This window comes from Lynx canadensis, chromosome F1 (genome assembly GCF_007474595.2).
Source record: "Lynx canadensis isolate LIC74 chromosome F1, mLynCan4.pri.v2, whole genome shotgun sequence".
NCBI classification, from domain to species: Eukaryota; Metazoa; Chordata; class Mammalia; order Carnivora; family Felidae; genus Lynx; species Lynx canadensis.
This window is the reverse complement of record NC_044319.2, coordinates 36276167-36299625: the sequence shown is the minus strand read 5'-3', so window position 1 is coordinate 36299625 and position 23459 is coordinate 36276167. Positions and strand designations below refer to the sequence as shown.

General features: G+C 38.7%; 1 protein-coding gene across 1 annotated transcript in view; it reads right to left on the bottom strand.

The window, feature by feature from the left end:
* The window catches only part of CRB1 (crumbs cell polarity complex component 1), a 232150-nt gene that overhangs the window by 28276 nt on the left and 180415 nt on the right, over nt 1–23459 (bottom strand). Inside the window, exons 8-12 of the mRNA XM_030302046.1 lie at nt 20916–21463; nt 19325–19490; nt 12862–13768; nt 10131–10259; nt 5681–5807 (exon numbers count right to left, since the gene is read on the bottom strand). Coding sequence (XP_030157906.1) covers nt 5681–5807; nt 10131–10259; nt 12862–13768; nt 19325–19490; nt 20916–21463 — 1877 coding nt within the window. The remainder of the gene's footprint in view (nt 1–5680; nt 5808–10130; nt 10260–12861; nt 13769–19324; nt 19491–20915; nt 21464–23459) is intronic.

Sequence of the window (23459 nt, the reverse complement as noted above, 5' to 3'; positions counted from 1 at the left end):
CTTTAAAAAATTAAAAATAGAACTACTGTATGATTCAGCTATTCCATTTCTGGGTATATATATCCAAAGGAAATGAAACCCTTATCTCAAAGACATAGCTGCACTCCCATGTTTATTGCAGAATTATTTGCAATAGCCAAGGTATGAAAACAACCTATATGTTTACTAACAGATGAATGAATAAAGAAGATCTGGTATGTAAGTGTAATAGAACACTATTCCACACAAGAAATAATTAAATCCTGCCATTTGGATCTTGAGGGTATTGGGCTAAGTGAAATAAGTCAGACAAAAAATAAAAAGTACTGTATGATCCCACTAGTATGTACAATCTAAAAACACCGAACAAAACACAGAAGCAGAGAGTAGAATGGTGGCTAGGTGCTGAGGGTGAGGAATGGGGAGATGCTGGTCAAAGGGTACAAACTTTCAGTTATACGATGAGTGACTTCTGGGAATCTAATATTCAGCATGGCATCTAATAGTGCATAATACTACTGTACTGCATACTTAAAAGTTGCTAAGAGGGGCATCTGGGTGGCTCTGTCAGTTAAGTGTCCGACTCTTGATTTTGGCTCAGGTCATAGTCTCATGGTTTGTGGGATCCAGTCCCTCATGGGGCTCTGTGCTGACAGCGCAGAGCCTGTTTGGGACTTTCTCTCTCTCTCTCTCTCTCTCTCTCTCTCTCTCCCCCTTTCTCTCTGTCCCTTCCCTGCTCACACATAAGCTCTCTCTCTCAAAATACATAAATAAACTTTAAAAAGTTGCTAATAGATGGTAAATGTTCTCACCACACACACACACAAACACACAAAAGAAAAAAATGGTAATTATGTGATGAGATGGAAGTGTTAGCAAAGTCTATGGTGGTAGTCATTTTGCAACATGTAAGCGTGTCAAATCGGCAACTTGCACATTCTAAACTTACACATGTTCTATGTCATTTATATCTCAGTAAAACTGGAAAAAATACTAAGAAAAAAATGCAAGTGCATTATAGATATGGAGAATGGAATACAAAAGGTCAACAGATCTATAATATGACTCCCAAATTTATACACCCAACTCAGCTATATCTCTTGAACTCCAGACTGGAATATTCACACTGATTAATAACTGTACTTGGATATCCCACTGAACCTTATACATATTCATTTATTAAATTAACAAATATTTTTACCTTTTTATTTTTTTAAAAAGTGTATTTATTTTTGAGACAGAGAGACAGAGTGTAAGTGGGGGAGGGGCAGAGAGGGAAGGACACAGAATCCGAAGCAGGCTCCAGGCTCTGCGCTGTCAGCACAGAGCCCGATGTGGGGCTCGAATCACGAACCATGAGATCATAACCTGGGCAAAGACAGGACCTAACTGACTGAGCCACTTCCAGGGGTCCCTTAAGTCAACAAATATTTTTAATAATATTCACAAAATTTAACTGGAGTATACCCTCAGAACTACACCTTCTCCGAACAATCATGAGGTAGGTCTTATAGATTCAAATTTTCTTAATCTACCCCTCTTCTACATTGCCTTTGTGTTTACTGCAACAGCCTCCTAAATGTGTCTTTTTGGGCCCAGTCTTGCATTCTTTTAACTCATCTACACAGAAGCCAGGCTGATGTTCTAAAGTGCAAGTATGATCATGCTACTTTTCTGATCAAACCCCATTAAGGACTCCCCATTAATTTTAGAGAAATGCCACGGTGAGTGATTTGACTTCAAGGACTCACTTCTCTATAGCCTCGGTTTTACTGTGTTCCCACTGCACTTCAGGCTCCAGCCACCCTACGCCCTCTGCAGCCCCTTCTGCCAGAAACAAGTCTCTACTGTTCCATCCTTCCTGCCACACCTTGACACTTGTTTACCTTTGAATCCCAGCTTAGGTTTTAGGCTTTCCTTTGACCTTCCACATCCACCTGTTAGACTGGGCAAAAAAAGTCCCTCCTAAGTGCTCCTTTACAGCTGGTGCTTAGTTTCATCCCAACGCTGATGCAGGAAACTCTCCTTCACTGTTTGTCCACAAGCTCAACCAGACCTTCAATTTGTTGTGAGCAAGCACTCTGTCTAATTTACATGTATATTCTCAGTACCTAATCCAGAGCATCACACATGGGAGGTATTCGTTAAGTTATTGTTGCATCGATTAAAAAATAGAGAAGTGAAAATAGTCCATATTAGTAATAATTTTGGTAGTTGAACAACACAGATTTCTTTTCTTCACTGGTTTCCCACCTACATCACTAAACTCAAGTTTTAGTCTCACCATTTCCAAAAAGACTCCATTTTTGTTCTGCAAAATTAAGCTGAATAACTTCTATTTTAAAACTCAGAAATGGCAAAAGGATCTTTAAACACAATTTGGTGAAGATTTTGGAAGGTGGGAGATTTTGATTGTCTTCAGTGTTACCCGAATTTAATTATTTCTTCGTGTTGCCAAAATGCTAATTTCTGCAAACCTTCCTATTTTCCCTACTTCCCTACTCCCTAAAAAGGAGGGTAATAAAAACCAGTCTTCAGGCACACACACACAAAGAAGGAAGAGGCACGGCCAAAAACAGAGACAGAGCCTTGTTTAGTTCCGATATCAAATCTTAAAAATAAGCAAAAAGAAATTATCTGTTATTCAACTAAATACAGGTTTTGTTTCAGAAACTTGTTGTAGAGGAGTCTGTGTGAATTTCTATCATTTAGGTGAGATAGCCCCTCCTGGGACCCAGGTTCAACCAAGTCTACTATGGGGGCAAAGTAAACCAATAGTAAAAATAAGTAGGGATATGATCAATTCTAGAATGTCAACTAGAGGAATACTAACCAGACAGGGAAAGTACATGGAACCTTGATTTTGATGGCTGAAGGTATTTACTTGCAGGGACACGTGTGGGGGAGGAAACCTCAATTCTGTGTTCATTATGTGATGTGTGTGTGTGTGTGTGTGTGTGCATGCATGTGTGCACGTGTGCACGCACAAACACACATATGCGCATGCCTGGCTTGTGGACATCTTTCCATGCAAGACACAGTCAAGGAAAATGAAGACAGTTGTCAGAGGATGAGAAGTAGAGATACAGGAACCAGTTTTATTTTTCTGTGTAAATATGTAAAAGCCATAATCACACACAATGCAATTAAAAACAAAAGAATAACAAGAAAAAGGAAGGTATTTTTGTTTTTAAGTCAGAAATCTCATGACAAGACATTTGGAAAATAGAAAAGCAATTGACAGTTACAGTGACAACAGAGATCAGAATTTTACAGAGAAAGAGTTTGTGAATGACTCAAATATACTTGGAAGGTAACAAATCACATTGTAATGGCCTGTAAGTACATCCTTACAGGAATGTCTAAAAGGAGTCAATGTGAAAACTGTATGTATGGGTTTTGGCCATAATCTACTTTATGTTTACTTCAAATATTTGGGAATGCAAATATTGATGAAGGTTTTCCCCAAGTCTCTTGTCACAAAGTCTAACTTTGGAACAGACCCATCTGAGACAGCAGTCTGCATGCTGCCTGAATGTGAGGGAAAGGCATAGGGATTAAGGAAAGACTTCAAAATCAGTTGCTTCTAGTTTGAAATGACTGCCAGTATTCTACAGGATAGGAATTTTCTGCATAAAACGTTCTATTGCTATTGAAAGATAAAATTGAACACATCTCATTTGCTTTCAGAGTATACCATTTTGTCTTTTTGTTTTGATTGTTTTGAGTAGTATATTTAGGTTTTCCTTGGTCATTTCCACAGAAAAACAACTTTAAAAAAAAAAAAAAAAAACAACAATTGGGAATAAATGAGTATTGGCTATCACCCGATGGCTAAATTACCCTCATGTTTTCAAACCAGGGCAGCTCCTAAAGACATAGACACATTTACACAATTATATTTATCCGGTCACTGTTACTGTAGTCGCTTTCTAAATTAATTCATAGGGTCAAACCACTTTCCCTTTAAATGAACACAATGTCTCCTTTGGAGGGGACACCAATACAAAGATATTTAGCAGAAATGCTAACATGCCAGTGGAAGCAATTAAAAATATCAAATAAAGCATTTTCTAAATTACTATTTTATTTACTCTATGAAAGCTAATAAATAAATAATTTTTGCATATCTCATTAGTTAATTTACTAACTTTGTAGACTTAGTAGATCCATCATTTCAGGTATATATTTACAAAACATAATGCCAAATATATTCTAATTATGGAAGGTACTTTCCACACCTTCCATATGCTTTTATTATTTTTTCAGAAAGATACTCAAAGATGACACATTTACTTGTAAATTTTAGAAAAACATGCCTCCAAGAAATCAAGTTTTATAATATATATTTTTGGTGTATGGATATACAATAGTACTTTTTAAAATTAAATATGCCTGGAAAAACAATTCGAGTCAGTCCATTTGATAGAAATGTCAGCAAGCTCATAGATTTATAAGCAATTAGCAGAAAGTTACTCTATTTGAATAGAAAGTATTGTAGGAAAAAGAAGTTATGCGTCATTCTATTGGAGGAGAGGTTTTGAGGAATCAGAAATCAGACTGGTGAGCTATCACTTGATATCAAGTGAGATATCACTTGAGTTTTGATACCAATTATACCAGAAAATTTTATTTCTATATTTTAGGGATTTCATGTGATATCCTTCTTTCTCTTATAATATATATATATATACACACACACACACACACACACACATATATATATATATATTTTTTTTTAACATTACCAGAGGGTTGCAACATTTCATTAAAAAAATTTTTTTCATGTTTATTATTTTTCAGAGGGAGAGAGGCAGGGAGTGAGTGGGGGAGGGGGCAGAGAGAGAGAGGGGGAGACACAGCATCCGAAGCAGTATTTGAATAACAACATATTAAACATAGACGGGTATGAAAAACAGCTTAATCGGTAATTTAAAAACTGTCAGGTCATGAATAATAGATGGAATGAAAGAATATAATGACTTAGGATCAGGGTGAATGAGGCAACTAACATTACAGAAGTCCACACAGCAGTGGAATGGGGGAGAAAATGTGGTCTTAGCGTAGTGGTCATTCACATATGGAAGCACTCAGAATGATAACGTATCTTACTGAGTACACTCAATGATGAGATGTTTCTGGTCATGTTAAGAACAATATTTTTGGGGCGCCTGGGTGGCCCAGTCAGTTAAGAGCCCAACTCTTGGTTTTGGCTCAGGTCATGATCTCACAATTTGTGGGTTCAAGCCCTGAATTAGGCTCTACACTGACAGCGCAGAGCCTGCTTGGGATTCTCTCTCTCCCTTTCTCTCTGCCCCTCCCTTCCCAACACTCTCTCTCTCTCTCTCAAAATGAATAAAATAAACTTTAAAAAAAGAAAAATTTTTACATGTATAGCTGAAATAGGTAAATACTTGCTATTCTCATATTATGCTCGTGATCGCTTAATTAGCCCTTGAATTTATTTTGATTTTCAAGGTAGTTAGTTTTTTATTTTCTTTTTCAGAATCTAAAATGAGTCAAGGCATTTCTTCAAATTCAACGGCTTTTAAGTTTGGGAATGTCCAAATGAATGTTAATAATCTTCTGGTTCACCCCACTCAATAACTGCCTCATCATTCATGCGCAGAATGAGGTAAGAGAGAAGCTGAAAGAGATTCTGCCAGAGTAAGAGAGAGACATAAAAGGAGAGTCCGCTCACATCTACCTCACAGCGTTCACCAGCAAAGGCGACATCACAGAGGCACTGGAACTTGTTGACCAGGTCCTGGCACAGACCTCCATTGAAGCAGGGATCAGAGGCACACTCATCGATGTCCTTTTCACACCTTGAAAACAAACAGAACCAGCAGAAGCCTTGGTCTTTGTTGAGCAAACTGGCTGTGAAATGGGGAAAGGAGAAAACTCGCCTCACTTACTTGGAACAGTGCAGTCTCATTTACCAGTCGCCATGCAACTTACATATTCCTAATAATGGGGGAGATATTCCTTAAAATTCCCGTAACAAATTTTGTTTTTAAGGGAAACGATTTGTAGACACACACACACACACACACACACACACACACACAATTAGAATGAGAAAACAGGTGCAAATATTTAGAAACCAAGAAAAAACTGAAGAAACCAGTTTGTTCCTGAAGAGCATTAGGGTCTTTGCCACTTGTGGGTCAGTTTATTGGGGGCACCCATAGGAAGCATGGGTGAGGCTGAATTTGCCAACCTGGAGGATACAGAGCAGGCCCAGGCTCCGGCTGCCAGGATGCTAATGAATCCAGGCCTTCAGGCTGTGGGGGGAAAGAAAGTCCTTCAAAAATAGGGGGGAAATTGGTTTATTCTGGGAGATTTTGGATTATTTTCCTTTGGAATCCCATTGTTTTTTTTAACAAAAAGCAAAAGTAGATATTTAGAAAATTTCAGTTGCTAATAAATATGTTTCATAGCTAAGTGTCATTTTTAAATAGTCAGAATGACTTTCAAAAGCCAAGTTTTCCCAAACAAGTGATATAGCCACTCTAAAAAGTGTATTGAAATTTTCCTCTTCCCTGGGATGCTGTCATCTTTCACCTACTCTTGTTATTTATGGAACAACTTGTTCTTCCGTATATTCACCGATTAATTCGCCAGCCACTCACGCAGTCATTCAGTAGATATGTATTTAGCATTTGCCATTGCCAAACACGCTGTTAGGCCTCAGGATAGAGCAGTAACTAAGGCATCTCTTTTACGTTGGGAAATTCATATCAAATGTTAGCGTCAAGGATCCCTAAAGAGAAGCTTACAATGTCAAAGTGTAATGTCAACAATTTTTCATTCCCCGCCTCCCAAAAGGTACCACTTGCATGCATGAATCATCAGCTAATCACTAGGCTTAAAATGAAGAGAAATGAAGGGGTGAGTAGGGAGGCCCAACCCAAGGTATAAAGGAAAAAAGAAAAAGAATTCTTCCCAGAAAAACAGCTCCTTATCCCGTTGGATACCAAGCATAGCTGAGACATTCTGTTTTCCCTTTTTGGCTCTGGCTTCTGGCCTGGAAGGAGACTTCCCCGATTAGATCTGAACAAAAGCTGACAACTTGCAAGAGCCTGCCAAGCACTCCGTCCTGGGTGGACCAGAGTGTCCACACCATTCATCATTTACAACCTGCCAGGATGACACTGTAAAGTTGGGGGTTTAGCCAGGCAGAAGAGGAGGCAATTTGCAGGAAGACAGCTTTTCAATATCTTTTGGCATTATGGAAGTCACATTCCCCTAGGCCTTCAGAGATTATCTAGTATTTTCCAGGCCTCTTCCAGCTACTCTTTCTCCATTTCTTATCTATTTATCTTTGGAACTAAACGGTGTATCACGCATGCACATTCCTTATAAACATTATTGGAGCTTTCATTAGAAGTTAATTAATACATGGAAAATCAAAATAAATAAATCCATTAACATGCAACAAATTAACTAACTATGCCTAAGTACTTTGAAAAGTACAGAAGCTATTGAGCACGTGTTCACTCTTTTAGAAATCCATTTGCCACAGAGAAGTTTATCCAGATGAAAGAGTCTCGGGAGAGGAAGCAAAACTTGGAGCTTCCTTTTCTTACCACATTTTAAACAAATACTTTGCATTTATTTATTTATTTACAGAGACAGTGTGCACATGTGTGTGTGTGAGCAGGAGAGGGGCAGAGGGAGAGGGAGAGAGAGAGTCTTGGATAGCCCAACACAGAGTTTGATCTCATGACCATGAGACATGACCAGAGCCGAAATCAAGAATTGGATGCTGAACCGACTGAGCCACCCAGGCACCCCAATAATTTGCATTTAAATGCAAGATTTTTTTTAAAAATTTTCTAATGTTTATTTTTAAGAGAGAGAGACAGAGCATGATCAGGGGAGGGGGAGGGGTAGAGAGAGAAGGAGACACAGAATCTGAAGCAGGCTCCAGGCTCTGAGCTGTCAGCACAGAGCCGGATGTGGGGTTCAAACCCACAAATTGTGAGACCATGACCTGAGCCGAAGTCAGATGCTTAACCGACTGAGTCACCCAGGTGCCCCATTATTATTTTTTAATGTTTATTTATTTATTTTGAGAGAGAGAGCATGAGTAGGGGAGGGGCAGAGACAGAGGAGAGAGAGAATCCCAAGCAGGCTCCGTGCTGTCAGTGCAGAGTTCAATGTGGGGCTGGATCCCACATCCCTGGGATCATGACCTGAGCCAAAATCAAGACTTGGATACTTAGCTGACTGAGCCACTCAGGTGTTCTCTCCCCACCCCATTTTTAAAGATTATTCTTTTAAACAAATGTGGGAGGAAAAGGAAATGTTTGTTGTAAATAGGCATAATGTGTGAATAGCAGAGGAACATCATCCAAGGCTTTGGATGAGTCTATGCATTGTGCCATTGAACATTAATGTGACATTAAGTTGTGACACTGAGGCAGGGAATAACCAGCACTTAAATATAGTGAAAGAATTCTTCAAAATTTAGGATAAGGAAATATTTGCACTATTTCAGAGGTGTATGGAATTGGAGGCCAATTGAATGGTCTCTGTGTTAGCAATATGTGGCATGGTAAAAATTGGTGCCATAAAGGGTAGAATATGATCCAAGGTTATGTCTTTCAATGCACATATATGCTTGGACTGCCCGTGCCATCTAAAGCCAACCACTGGAAACAGACTGTAAAGGCAGGAACTCGATTTGTCATTGAACGTTGAAAGGGCAAAATGTAAGTATATCCTAGACTGCCTGCTGTTTTGTAAAAAGTCAAAAGAGCTGAATCTGTGTACTGCCCAAAGAGCCAGCTGGAAAAGAGAAAATTCAAAACTGTAATTGTCACGGAGCACAAATATATCTATTATTTTATTAACTACTCTTTTGAGAAAAATTAATCAGTCAAAATCTCATTGTCAAGTGCTTTGTATTCTAATTTATGCAATCTGTTCAATGCAGGAATTCTGGTCAGAAATTACTATCTTATCCTGAATGGCATATGAGATGAAGGAGCACTTTTTCCATTTTCTGTTAATTGTTGCAAACATAGATTTATTCATTTAGGTGAGCACATTCAAAAGATGAGCACAGGCTTTGAAGGCAGCTCAACCCTTCTGCAGCATATACCTGGATACGCCTGACCTGTAACTTCATCTCTCAGCCTCAGTTTATGTAAAGGAAAAGTGGAAATAATAACACCTAGAGATAGAAGTGCTTAGGTGGCTCAGTCAGTTGAGCATCTGACTCTTGATTTCGGCTAAGGTCATGATCCCAGGGTCGTGGGATTGAGTCCTGCATTGGGCTCTGTGCTGTGCATGGAGGCTGCTTAAGATTCTCTCTCTCTCTCTCTCTCTCTCTCTCTCTCTCTGCCCCTCTACCCCACTCACGTGCTCTCTCTCTCTCTCTCTAAAATAAAAATAAATAAATAACAAGTAGGGATAACACTTATAAGATGCACGACTTAGTGCTCAACAAATGGTTAATTATTATCTGCTTCTATAGAGGTCTGCATCTATATCCTATAGAACCCTGGTTTATAATCATTTTGGGGACACTGATCCTTTTGAGAATCTGATAAAAGCTGTGAAGTATGTCCCTTTTTCTTATCTTTGACCTCATCTTCAGCTAGTCAAACACATATCTAAATTTGCCTACATTTTCAGCCAGCTACAGACTGTCTAAAGCCATTGTCCAACTCCGTATCACCAATCCTTGTATTATGTGAAGAACTGTTGAAGGGTTTCTCTGGGAAAGACAGACTCTTATGGGTAAGGTATATATACTTGTAGGGTTCCAGGTAATTCTATGAGGCAATCTTTCAGGTATATTTTTACTTTACTTCAACAACAACTATATTTGCATCATGTATGAGAGGTAGTGGGAAAGAAACATGAATCCAGAAGTACTTATCAGAAAGAAAAATACCACATTTTTTCAAAGACATATTTTCCTATTTGAAGTCGTGGCTAATAAAGTGTTCTTTACTTTGACCTAAACTGTAATTTTTCTTTTTTTTTTTTTTTAATTATTTGACTCTGGTGGGACCCATATTTCAGCATGGATTTTCCTATGGGAACTGAGATGAAAAATTAGAGAAATCAACTTTGAATAATCCCCCTGTTCTTCAGCCCAGAATTTTCTTCTATGAAGTTCTAATGTGACTCACCATTCCCCAGTAAAACCTGGCGGGCACAGACATTTTAATTCACCCTGGAACTCTGAGCAGTTGCCTCCGCTGTAGCAAGTGAGATTTGTCTTCTCATTCCCACAGACTGTTGAGGGTAATCTGGTGTGTCTAGAGAGATAAAAGTAACAGCCACAGCTGTTCATCTTGTTCATTTCATTCAAGAAAACTTTTTGGAAAAGTTCATATATGGAGTCAATGCCAAACTAATTAAGTGCTCAGGCTGGCTGAGCTACAGATGCTTAATGGTGCTACATTATACCCAAATCTCTTTCTTTTAGTAAACAGCTCCTGCTGGAGGGTGCTAGAACAAGCATAGCTATATATCTTCCATTTCTACACAGTTTTCATTGGTGAGATAAGATCTGTGCTGTGGGGTGGCAATAAATTTAGGGGTGGGAAGAAACTTGCTCTAGCTTGTTTTGCTGCTGCTTTGCTAATAAATCAACACAGGCCAAAGGAAAACTGCATCTCTGTAAAGGCCAGGAAAGCCAGGACAGCAGTCTGGTACCCACGCACTCATGCGATTTCTCTGTAGGCTTTCAGAGCTGAACTCCTGTTGCCCTGCCAACACTTGCTGTTCCCTATATAATGATTCATAGCTTAGTGGAACGCAAGCCAAATCCATCTGGGAGGATTGTGTATGGCACTCAGTGGCAACTACATGCGAATGCAGAGTGTGGCTCTTTTGTGTAACCGCAAAGCTGTACCTGTTAAGGAATCCTTATGAAAGGCAGAACAAATTGTTAGAAGCTAAGCAGAACTTGACTGCAAGGCACAAGATCCACAGATGTGAAGGGATTGATTAAAAAGATTTTAAGGGTATTGTGCTGGTCCTTTGACCCACTGTGCATGGTATCTGATACATAATTAATGTTCAGGAGATATAAGATGAATTTAATTTTGTCGTGTTGTGTGTGCTGCAGCTAATATGGAGAAATCAGCCTGTATGACGGTAAGTGTGTCTCTTCCCATAAGAGCTAATCAATTCGACTTTAAAAAGAAAATATCATAAGGACTTTTCAAAAGAACCAAAAATGTCAACCAGCTTTGAAAGAGGTCAATTAGCAATGCAAATGTGAAGCTTTGTATACATCTTACGTTTAATAAACAAGGTTTGAATTTCATTAGAAGGTACTTTTGAGAACTTTAATCTTTGAGAACTTGACTTTGATAAATTAGGCAGGAAAAACGTACTGGAGAACTAGTTACTGGGGCATATATGTTTACTTTACTTATCCGAAGTCACTGTGGCAATACTGTTAATTTTTTACCTGAATGTCTTTTGCTTTTAAGCAGGCAGTTTGCCTGTTGGCAAATGAGTCCTTGTTAACTCATGGGAAGTGACATATAACTGGAATGTCAACACTTCACACCTAATACGGTGCCTTGCCTTCACAGGTTCTGAACAACAATAAATGTTGTGGAGATAGATACATTTTCTTACAGGTACGGCTACGTGTTCTGTCTGCTAGGAGATTCATCCCATTAGGGTACCACCTCTGAGTTAGTGTAATGCCTACAGGCTGCCAATCCACTCCAGGTGTTCTTGCCAAAGTCTGGGAATGTATTACTTGTTATTAACAACCTTCTCACCTCCCCATAATGACTCAATTGTTTAGTGAATTTAAAAGCAGTATGAGTTAGAAAAACAATAATGAAGTCTACTTACGTGGAAATATTGAAGCAATGTGACTTAGCTGGAAAATATTGATTTTTATTTCTATTTATGTAACATGAAATGGAGGTAGTTACTAGAATTAAAACACCGCTTTTGTAGTTTTAGAAAAAATTGTGAAATACATCGAAATGGGCAAAAGATATTACTGAGTATTCTTTCAGTGGAGTGTTGGGCGTTATAGAAAGGGCCCTCTAACTTTCTTTGATTTTATAGTCTGTATGTCTTACATTTTCTTTACTAAACTATTTTACAGCTCTGTAAGCTGCAGAAAATGACATTAGTACAAATGGATCTTGGTCATTGAAATGCAAATGAATTTGTCTGTAGTGCTACAATTGTCACAATATAGAAAAGATAGTTTCAAATATTAATTGTATTGCCCTATAGGAGATTAAATAGTTTTGCATTTATTAGTAACTTCATTTCCTCCTCTCTATTTATATACATATTTATGTTTATGTGGATTATAATAATATATATAATTATTATATATGTAAATAATTAGGTTGTCATTTGACCCGGTTTTTATATCTTACTGGTTTTCCTTATTAATTAATGACTCAAAAACACGAAGACATGTTCATTTACATTTGAGAGTCATGATTTCACCTTCTCGAAATGATAATTTAGCATAGTCTTTTCAAGATCACACAAGGTTTTCCTGCCTGAAACAGCCAAGGGCATTGTTTCAGGGGTAGGAGTCTTGCTTCCTCAAAAAATACTAAAACTGAACTTTTGGATTTATTGTAAAAAATATTTGCTCCTTGAGGCTTTAAGGCAGCCAAACTCTGAGGCTGCAGTTCATGAAACATATTCTAACAAAGATGTCTGGTCAAAACACTACCATTCTTCCTCGTAGAACATCCCAGCATGTGAGATCCTGTCTACATGACCAAATTGTGATGGAAAGGACTCATGTCACTCCTCAGCACAGCCTACATATGCACAGCTGAGGAGAGAGCTTTCCAATTTGACGAGGAAAATGTAGAGCATAGCTCCGAAGGCCAAGCCTTATATGAACTTCATGCTCACCTGCAAAATTTTCCTGTGAAGTTTCCAAAACAACGGCAAGAATAGCCATTGGTGTCGCTGATGCAGGTGGCCCCATTTGCACACTGGTGACTCTGGCAATTGTCTATATCCATTTCACAGTTCACACCGGTGAATCCAGGCTCACACCTGCAGTGATAGGCTGCCACTCTGTCGGAGCAGTTGCCATGGATACAGGGGTTTGAAAAGCATTCATCGATGTTGAGTTCACAGCGTGTCCCTGACCATCCCAAGGGACATAAGCAGTGATAAGAGCTATAGATGTCTTCACAATTTCCTCCATGCAAACAGGGGTTGGAGTTGCAGGCATTTAACTGCAAACAGCCAGTAACCACTGAATTCATAGAGATTTTGAGAAACTGCTCTTCTTGGGGTTTATTAGTGAAACCATGAACATTTTCAAAGTAAGAGAGATAAATGCCACTGATTTCTATTGTACTGAGACACCCTTTCAGGCCCTGTGTATTGCCAACAGCTCGGTCACCCACATAAATGTCTGTATCATCCTTCAGGAAGTTGAGGCTTCCAGTAGCAACTGCACTGATCACAAAAGGTGCTTGGTTATCCACTTGCATTTGCCACCTGGAGGCCTGGGCCAGTGGGTCTGTCATGGAAAGAGTCACTTGGTGCCATATGCCATCATTCACAGACTGCACACTTGTAAGACTCAACATATAAAAACTGTTGTCACTTTGCAATTGAAATAACAATCTGGAATCTTGAATGCTAATATTAAGAAATCCAGGCTCCTTCTCTGCGTGCAATATGACCACATTTGCATCCCTTGTTCTGAAACCAAATGTGATATTGGTGAGTTCTCTGGTAATATTCCCATTGCTCCTGAATAATATTTCACTGCTTTGTGCATTAAAAACAGCATTTGCAATACCTAAAGAGAGAAGGCAACACCAATCAGCAACTTTATAAAATCTGTCACGTTGGCTTCATCACCTTTATTAATATTAATGATCATCCTGTTACTACCATCATGTATTGATTGCTTGATATGTGCTAGGCACTGTGCTGGTTCTTTTTATATTATTTCTAATACAGAATTCTGGAGCAAAAGTTTATCATTATTATCATCATCATCATCATCATCACCCTCATTTTATAAAAGGAGATATTGAGACTCATAGAAGTTAAATAATCTTTTCATAGTCATGTGGCTAATAAATAAGAAGACCAGAACGCCAGAACTGGATGGTTTGATACCCAAACCCAAAACTACATTTCTTTTCCATCGAAAAGAGGCTACATGTTGAAACAATGTCTAAGAAAGGTGACAATGAGTGGGACCCAATGCGCAACGAGAAGTGGACCTTGGATGGGGTGTTGGAAAAACCTACCCTTGTTCACTTGAGTAGAGAAAACCCAGTTCTCCACCTCCTGGGTGGTCTCCTTTCCTCTCACATGACCTCCACATTCACAGCACTTCTGACATCAGATGTGTGGGGCTTTCCCCCCACCAAGAGATTCTGTGCCTCATCATTTTCCCTCCCTTTTGGTTGTTTCCCATCAGCATGGAAATACACTGTAACTGCTCCAATCTTACAAAATAAAAAATTATGCAAGACCCAAAAGCACTACTCACCTCCCCCTCACCCCACTGTTTCTTTAATTCCCTATCCCTTTCCCAGAACATCTTCTCCAAATAGTTCTATATTCTCATTGTCTCCATTTTCTCATCTCCCGTTTTCTTTTTAGTTACATGCCACTTGGCTTTTGGTGCCAGTCACTTCACTGAAGCCACTCTTGTCAAAGTCACAATGACCTCTGGGTTACTCAATGTAGTGGTCAATTCTTGATTCTCACTTTCTGGCACTCTTTGGTAAAGATTGACCTTAAAATGCTGTCTTTGCCTCAATTGTGGGGCACCACAGCCAACTGCCAACTTTTTTGATATAGACTATTCCTTTTGTTTGTTTGTTTGTTTGTTTGTTTATTGAGACAGAGAGAGAGGGAGAGAGAGAAACCTTGAGCGAAAAATGGGCCTCGATCTTGATCTCACAAACTGTGAGATTATGACCTGAAACAAAGTCTAGAGTTGGATGCTTAATCGACTGAGCCATCCAGGAACCCCAGATTTAGGCTATTCGAATTACTTCTCTGTGTCTCTGCTTCTATCATTCTGCAGATCAATAGAGCAATCGCTCCTTAGCTCAAGACCTCCTTTGGTTACCATCGCATCTAGAAAGACATCCTAAATCCTAAACGTGGCCTGCAAGAGTGTCTGCGATCTGACTCTTGATTAACTATTCAATTCCATTTGCTAGCACCCTCTTCCTTATTCATATGCTACAGCCACAAAAACTTCTTGCCATTCTTTGAAGACATCAAACTTGTTCCCAAATCAGGCTTTTTACTTGCTGTTACATATACTTGGAGTATTCCTTCCCCAGATCTTCCCACACATGGCTTTTCCTCAACATATGTGCTCAAATTTCACCTCCTCTGGGAAGCTTTCCCTGACTGTCTACCTTAAAATAGCTCCTTCCCTGTAGTCACTCTGTTCCATTAACTCCTACTTTATTTTCTTCACAGCATTTATAACTATTTGAAATTATGTTGTTCATTTGCCTACTTGTTCTTTGACTTTCTTTCGGAACTGGAACATGAGCTTTATGAGATCAGGGACCTTCTCTGTTTAGATTATCACTAAATCTCAATGCCTAGAACATCGCCAGATATGTAGTAGGTAAATTTTACCAAATAAATAATCTGTAAAAATAATTCCTTCATCCCCCATTCTGTAAAGTGAGATAATGATTAGAAATGACTGCAGGAGAAAATTCAAGTGTTGCCATTCAAGTGTACAATTCAAATGTATTATTTGGATTAAAATTTCACTTGGTTTTATAACTTTTGACTGTTGTGTTTTTCCCACCAACCAAGTTTGGGGTTGGGATTAGGGAGTAAAGGAGCAACGAGTGTCTTATTCCATGTTTTTAAATAAATATTAAAATAACAAATCTCATTAGCTCTCCAACTCCTACAGGATGAATACTGTCTACAATGCTAAAGAAATTCATTTTACTAACACTGTGGAGCACACTGAAATCACTCCTCATCTGGGTGAAATCACAATACACATAACAATATTTGTATTTCACGTTTTCTTTTTGGGAACTTTATCATAAGAACACACACCTGTATAAAAGATGGGTTGTAAATTTTTAAGTCTTGGTTTTCTGATAGGATGCCCTACAGGCAAACTCAGGGTGATGCATGAGCTATGCACTCCAGAGTATGTTATTCTATTAGGCCTAATCTTCTCAATATATCTTACTTGAAAGAAAATACAATAGGGTCATAAGATCACATAAAATTAAAATTACATAAAGTAGCAGAAGCATGTTCTAGGGTTCACACCTGTCAATTAGTAAAAACTCACCCCTCCTATTGATTTACATTTTCTTCCTTCATTAAGATAAGTCATGCTTTTATTTAATTTTTTTTTTAATTTTTTTTTTTCAACGTTTATTTATTTTTGGGACAGAGAGAGACAGAGCATGAACGGGGGAGGGGCAGAGAGAGAGGGAGACACAGAATCCGAAACAGGCTCCAGGCTCCGAGCCATCAGCCCAGAGCCCGACACGGGGCTCGAACTCACGGACCGCGAGATCGTGACCTGGCTGAAGTCGGACGCTTAACCGACTATGCCACCCAGGCGCCCCAGATAAGTCATGCTTTTAAAACATGTTGAGACTTTTTGGGAGATCAGAGGCAAACTTTCTACTCTTTCTGTAGTGGGCATGCAGTAGCAATGAAGATTCACTTCACTCCTTTCTGATGCAGCGTGTCCAAATCCTAAACTGCTTTACATCAAAACGAAGACAATATACACCAGGGGTATGGTTCTTGGTCTGCACTGTTTTTAGCAATCCTATTCTTTTTTCCCTGTGAAAATACTCCAAATGATTCAAACCCTTTTGTAGAACATAACTGGGTCCAAGACCTTTAATATTTCTATCAAACAATTAACAATAAAATTCATAATACATTATTTTAAATAAGCAGTTCAGAGATAGAACAATGGAAAGGTTGCATTTAAACTTTGGTGTCATGGGTTGCCTGGGTGGCTCAGTCAGTTGAGCGTCCGACTTCGGCTCAGGTCATGATCTCACGGTTTGTGGGTTCAAGCCCCGCGTCGGGCTCTGTGCCAACAGCCTGGAGCCTGCTTCGGATTCTGTGTCTCCCTGTCTCTCTGCCCCTCCCCTGCTCATGCTCTGTATCTCTCTGTCTCAAAAATAAATAAAACATTAAAAAAATTAAAAAGAAATAAATAAACTTTGGTGTCATATTAGAAACCAAATAGCATTCTTTATGCCAACTCATCATACTTTATATAGCATATATATCTGCCTTACTATACCATAATTCAGTTATGTATATTTAAAATATGAAACATGTAACTATATTTATTCTAGAAAACTTTCCCAAGTATCTACACATAGTATAACACATTTCATATATTCTTTAAATATGTCTTGACAATACAGAAACAGGGGCGCCTGGGTGGCTCAGTTGGCTGAGCGTTGGGCTCTTGACTTTGGCTCAGGTCGTGATCCCATGGTTGTGGGATAAACCCCGTGTTGGGACTAAAGGTTCTCTCTCTCTCCCCCTGCTCCTCTCCCCTGCTCACGCGCTCTCTCTCTCTAAAATAAAAAATAATGATAAAAAAAGAAAGAAAGAAAATACAGAGACAGAAAAGTAAACATATTCTCTTTTCCTCAGTCGCTGCAGCTCAGTCTAAACAGACTGTTGTTGGGGCGCCTGGGTGGCGCAGTCGGTTAAGCGTCCGACTTCAGCCAGGTCACGATTTCGCGGTCCGGGAGTTCGAGCCCCGCGTCAGGCTCTGTGCTGACTGCTCAGAGCCTGGAGCCTGTTTCGGATTCTGTGTCTCCCTCTCTCTCTGCCCCTCCCCCGTTCATGCTCTGTCTCTCTCTGTCCCAAAATAAATAAACGTTGAAAAAAAAAATTTTTTTAAACAGACTGTTGTTGAAATAAATTTGAGGTCAAACTATTCTCTGGTTCCATTCCATTATTTTAGTGCAATGTTTTCTAAGGTGATATATATCACTTAAAGTCTGGAGCATTTAAGTGAAATACTGAGTCCACTTGAAGAAAAATAATGTCCTTTTATTCATTTAGCAAATACTTATTGACAACATCCTATATGTTTGGCACTCTTCTAAGTGCTGAGAATAATGTGAGAAGCCAGATAGGAAATTTCCTTCCCTTTTGAAATGTATATTCCAGTGAGGAAAGGGATGATGAACAAGTAAACAAGTACATATACAACAGAACATGAAAGAATCATAAGAGATATGAAGAAAAATAAAGCCAGATAGGAGGACATTTGGGTTGGAACCTAACTGAAATGATGAAGACCACCTGCCCAAGCTCTGAGTTGAGCGAGTTCAAGGCACGGGTAGGGTGTGATGGCCCCTGATGGAATGGGGTAGAAGAATAAACGGGGTAAGACATCAGAGGCAGATTGAGGACAACTCTTTCAAGAGTTTATCATGTTATAAAAGGAAGCAAAAAATGGGATGGTAGCTGGTGGCGATAGAGGGTGGCCAAGGGAAATTTGTTGTAATGAGGAAATTTGGCAGTGTGTTTATACACTGACAGAGATGTTAATGGTGCTGAAGAGCAAGGGAAAAATTCCAGAAGCAAAATCTTCAGATAAAGGGAAGAGACTAGAATTCAGTGCAAACACGAAGATTTGCTGTTATTGATTAGACCGCATTATTTGATGTAGGAAAGGAGAGAAAATATAAATAATAGTGTGGTGAGTATGTAGAAATGTCAAAATCATGAATATAGTATTCAAATTTGCTAACATTTGGAAAACCATGGTCTTTAGTACTGAAGATGGTCAAGAAAACATTTCAGATTGAGGAAAATACTCAGAAAACAATAGAATGCCTACTGTGTTTCATTGTTTATACTTAAGGTTAAAAATCATCACATACACACACACACACACACACACACACACAAATTTTTAGATGTTTTATCCCCATTTTACTGAGAAAGCTTTAGATTAGGGAGATAGGGTCAACTGCCTGAGGCCTCATAGTTAACAAAAGTCCATAGCTTGCACTAGGACTTTATTCTGTATTCCCAATAAGGAAAGGAGAGCCAAATATTACTTGGTTAATTTCTTCAGAAATTAGCCTCAAATCATCAAGTACCTAGGTTTGGTGTTGCTCTGACCTCCATTTACTCCCCACCCCTCCCCTCCCTGCCCTCAGGGGCAGGATGGGGCATGAAGCCAATCTGGATATTATTATTATATTAGGTTTATTGTACTACTCAAGTCAGGGAGAAAGAGCCACAGGTTTCCTTGAGAAGCAGGTTCTGTATTCTTTTCCTGGGTTGCCTCGTGGAAGTGAAATACCCAATTGGATGGATGATAACTTTAAGCTCCACCTACATTCAAATCCTCGAGGCACCAACTGGCACTGGGCTTTGGAAGGACACGGGCTGAGCTGACACCACTGAACTTCCTCGCAGGCTTTCCCAGCTGTGTTCGCAGGGCAGGAACATGAGAAGTCATCCCACAGGGAATAGCAAACACCTCCATTGTGACAGGGGTTGGACTGAGGAGACAAAAAATCAAAGGTATAAAAAGCTCTGGCAACTAAATATGGAAACGGTAAAGGCAAGACCCCATAGCTGTTATTTTTACATCTTCACATCGTGAATTTTTTATATTCATTGGATTATCAAATGGAATAAAACTTACTGCTACCATTGCCAACTCTTTTCTGAAAGAGAAATGGGGAGAGAAAGAAACAGAAGGAGATGAAATGAGAACTAGAAACGACATGGCACTGGTTTTCTACAACACAAAGAGGATTTTAAAAGGTATAATAACATTCTATGGAATTTCCAAATTACCAGGCATTTTCAATCACACCAATTACCATTTGAGGTAGAGGTTATTACTTCTCTTTTTACTAATGAGGAAAACACCTTCCTGTTACTCAAGATTTTAGTAAGAAGTGAAACTTGGTACCTAGATCCTCTGGGTCCAGATACAGTGACCTCTTCAGTTGCCCTGCCTCTCAATCAAAAACATACTATTATTATTTGAGTTCTTAAACGATTTCTCATAAAATACTCAAAGTTAAAGTATTTAAGAGAGAATTTCTAAGAGCTGAGACTATATTTATCCCATTCCCACTGTTAAGATGTGATTTCGGCTAGTTACATAGGCTATCTAAACTTCAGTTTCCTTATCTGTAAATAACATAAATGGGGCTAACACAGCAGTCCTTCCACAGAATTAAGTGGGTTCATCTATGTAAAATAGTACCTGGGATTTTGGAAGTGCTCGTCTAGTAATGTTAAGATGATTCATTTTTTTACATTTAGAAGTAAGCCCAGTGCATGGCAATAGTCAAGCTCAATAAATGTTCAACAGATATAAATGTGTTTCCTTCTTTTTCTTTGAAAGGTCATGTAGAGCTGACAAGTTCATATATTTAAATAGCTTTTGGAAGAGCATACAAAATACAAAGGAAGTAAAACATAGGTTCTGGGAAAATAGATTTCAGAGAATTTCAAATCCAACTACCAGAAGGAAACTACCTATCACTCAGGGTTTCTGTTGTTGTTGCTGTTGACTTAATAGTAGTTCCAAACAATGTTTGTTGGGCATTTAATATAAAGTTAATGATCTCTTCCACAATGAGTTAATCCAGTTAAACTTCTGGGATGCCGTTAAGAGTTTGGGAATTAAAATACTGTTATCCTTAGGTAGTTTTGTTGTTGTGGTAGTAGAAGCACGTGTCTAGAGTTATCTTGGATGATTAAATAGACCATGATGCCAACAAGGTCAAGGTGATTTTTTTAATGGCTCAATATAAATCCCCCAGTCTTGCTGAAAAAATATTTATGAAGTTTTATTCTGTGGCTGGTGAGTCAGTAACATTATCTTCACATGCAAAGAATGGTTATAATAAATTATTTAATGAAACAATTTAGCACACAATATACATAGTTGGTTTGAATAATCCTACCTTGCACATGTTGTCTCCAGGACAGCCTTGGGTCACATTGACAAGAACTGGATTGTGGGATGCATTGTTTGTTGAATTTGGGAAGAATTCAAGATTTTGGTTGTTTAATCTTATATCTTGGATACAGCCTTTGAAGAAACCACCTTTAGCTTCAGTCTCTTGTATGTCAGGCAGGCCACCAATGTAGATGACATCTCCTTTTTGGATTTTCCATGTAGGGGCAGAAATAAATCCTAGGTTTCGTGAAGACTGGTATAGTTCAATTTTATTTGGCTTGATTTTCAAAGATATCAAGTGGGCATTTCCATCACTAAGAACAAATTTTACTACTAATTTGGAAGAACCTGGATGTAGCATTGCTAGTCTGCCATGCTCTAGCCAAACACGGATGTATTGATAAGTCCTGTTTTCCAAAGCTAGAAGTAAGCCCGATGGTCGATGTGTTCGAACAAACATGGAGATGGTGAAGTTGTCTCCATAACTCTTGTCAAGATTAAAAACAGCATATCCAGTGGAATCATCCTGGCCAAATCTGCCTGCTACATACTCTTCAGTGTCAAAATAGAGGAGGAGAAACAAAGAAGAAACATTTTAAGACTCACAAGTAAGAAGGGCCAGAAGATGAAAATACACACACACACAAACACATACATATTTTTTACAATTTGACCCCTTTTCTGGAAACTTCCAAGTTTACTGAAATTTACTCAGTTTACTGAGTTTTCTAAAAACAACTACATTTTGGCTTGGAGTTTATAGCCAAGGCCCATTGATTACAGAAGAGAAAGATCTCTGTGCCAATAAACTTAAGAACCTCTCCTTTACTGCCTTAAAATGTTGGGGCTTAATGGTAGAATTTCAGATACTACTATCTTCCAACTTGGTGGAAGAAATTCGGAGAAAACGAGCTCTTCCTGTAACATCTCTAAGCAGACTGTTCAGGAGGCTATCATCTTTGCTATTTGAGGACATACTGAAGCGAATGTCATTAAATCAAATCAATCTTTCTAAAGAAAGAAATCAAGAATTAGATTCACAAATCCTCTTTGGGGATCATACTCCAAATAATAATAAAAGGCAAAGGAGTTGAACAGAGAAGTCTTCCTTCTATGGTCCTGGTTGGGAGAGGCATGGGAGATAGACAAGTAGGGGGCAAAGCTGAGCACTGAACTCACCAAGAATTTCATGTGGTCAAAGAAGTTAGTAATGCACGAATGTGTCAATATTATTGGTGTACATCAAATGAAGCAAACTCTTGAGATGTATAAAAATGAACCCTTACCTTCCAAAATATTGATATTTAGGCACTAAAGTCCCTGTCTTCTTAAAGCCTAGTTGGCAATTGCAGACCAGACACAGATAAAGAAACAAACTATATGGTATGTCAGGTAAATAAATAAATATAAATCAGGTAAGGACAGGGAATAGGGAGTGCTGGGGTAGGAGCAGAATTGGAATTTTTTAATAGAGTAGTCAGAGAAGTACTCTCTTAGAAGATAACATTTGAACAAAACCTCCAAGAATGTAGAGATATTTTTGCAGAAATTCAAGAGAGAATTAATGGTGGCTTGGGTCAGTGGTAATGGTGAAGGTGATGAGAAGTAGTCGGATTTTGGAAATATTTTGAAGGTAGAATCAACCTGATTTTCTAAGGCAAGTTCATCTCCAAGGTTTTTTTCCCTAACCAACTAGAAGCATTAAATTTCCATTCGCGCAATGAAAAGAAAACAAGAGGAGGGCACCTGTATGGCTTAGTTGAGTGGCCAACTCTTGATTTCGGCTCAGGTCATGATCCCAGGGTCGTGGGACTGAGCCCTGCATCAGACTCTGTGTGGAGTATGGAGCCTGCTTAAGTTTCTCTCTGTCTTTCTCTCTCCCTCTACCCCTCTCCCCAGCTCATGCTCTCTCTTTCTCAAATAAAATTTTTTAAAAAAAAGGAAAAAAAGAAAACAGGAAGAACATATTTGGGAGGAGAGTGGGAGTCTATATTAAATTTGAGATGTCCTATTGATATCCAGGTGAAAATGTCTACTAAGCAGTTAGATATAGAGGTGCAAGGGAGACATTCTGGGGTAACTATAATATTTTTTGGATTTGTCAGTGTAATTAATGCTATTTTAAACCACAGGACTAGATGAGATCACCAAGAAACAGTAAGAAACAACTTGGGGCAGTTTCTGGCAAGATGGAGTAAATGAGTTCTTCATTCCTAAACATGTGTAAGCAGGAGTTAGACCACTACCCTTGGCAGACACAAGAATTTAAAATATAGTCACTGAATAAAGTCCCTTCTATATCTAAGAAATTTCAATTCTAACAGGAGAAGATATTCAAAGTCCAGATGTATGGCTGAAGACACAACATATGTACATTGCCTCTACAAATCAAATATTCTGTAGAAGGCAAGAGGCCTTCATTCCGAACAATATCTTGGAAGCTCCATGTTCTTATACACAGCCAGCACAAGATATGCTGAGGCAACCTTCTAGACAGTTCTGAGAACTAAGCTTTGAGAAACCCTTTCCAGAACTTCCCTTAGTGAGA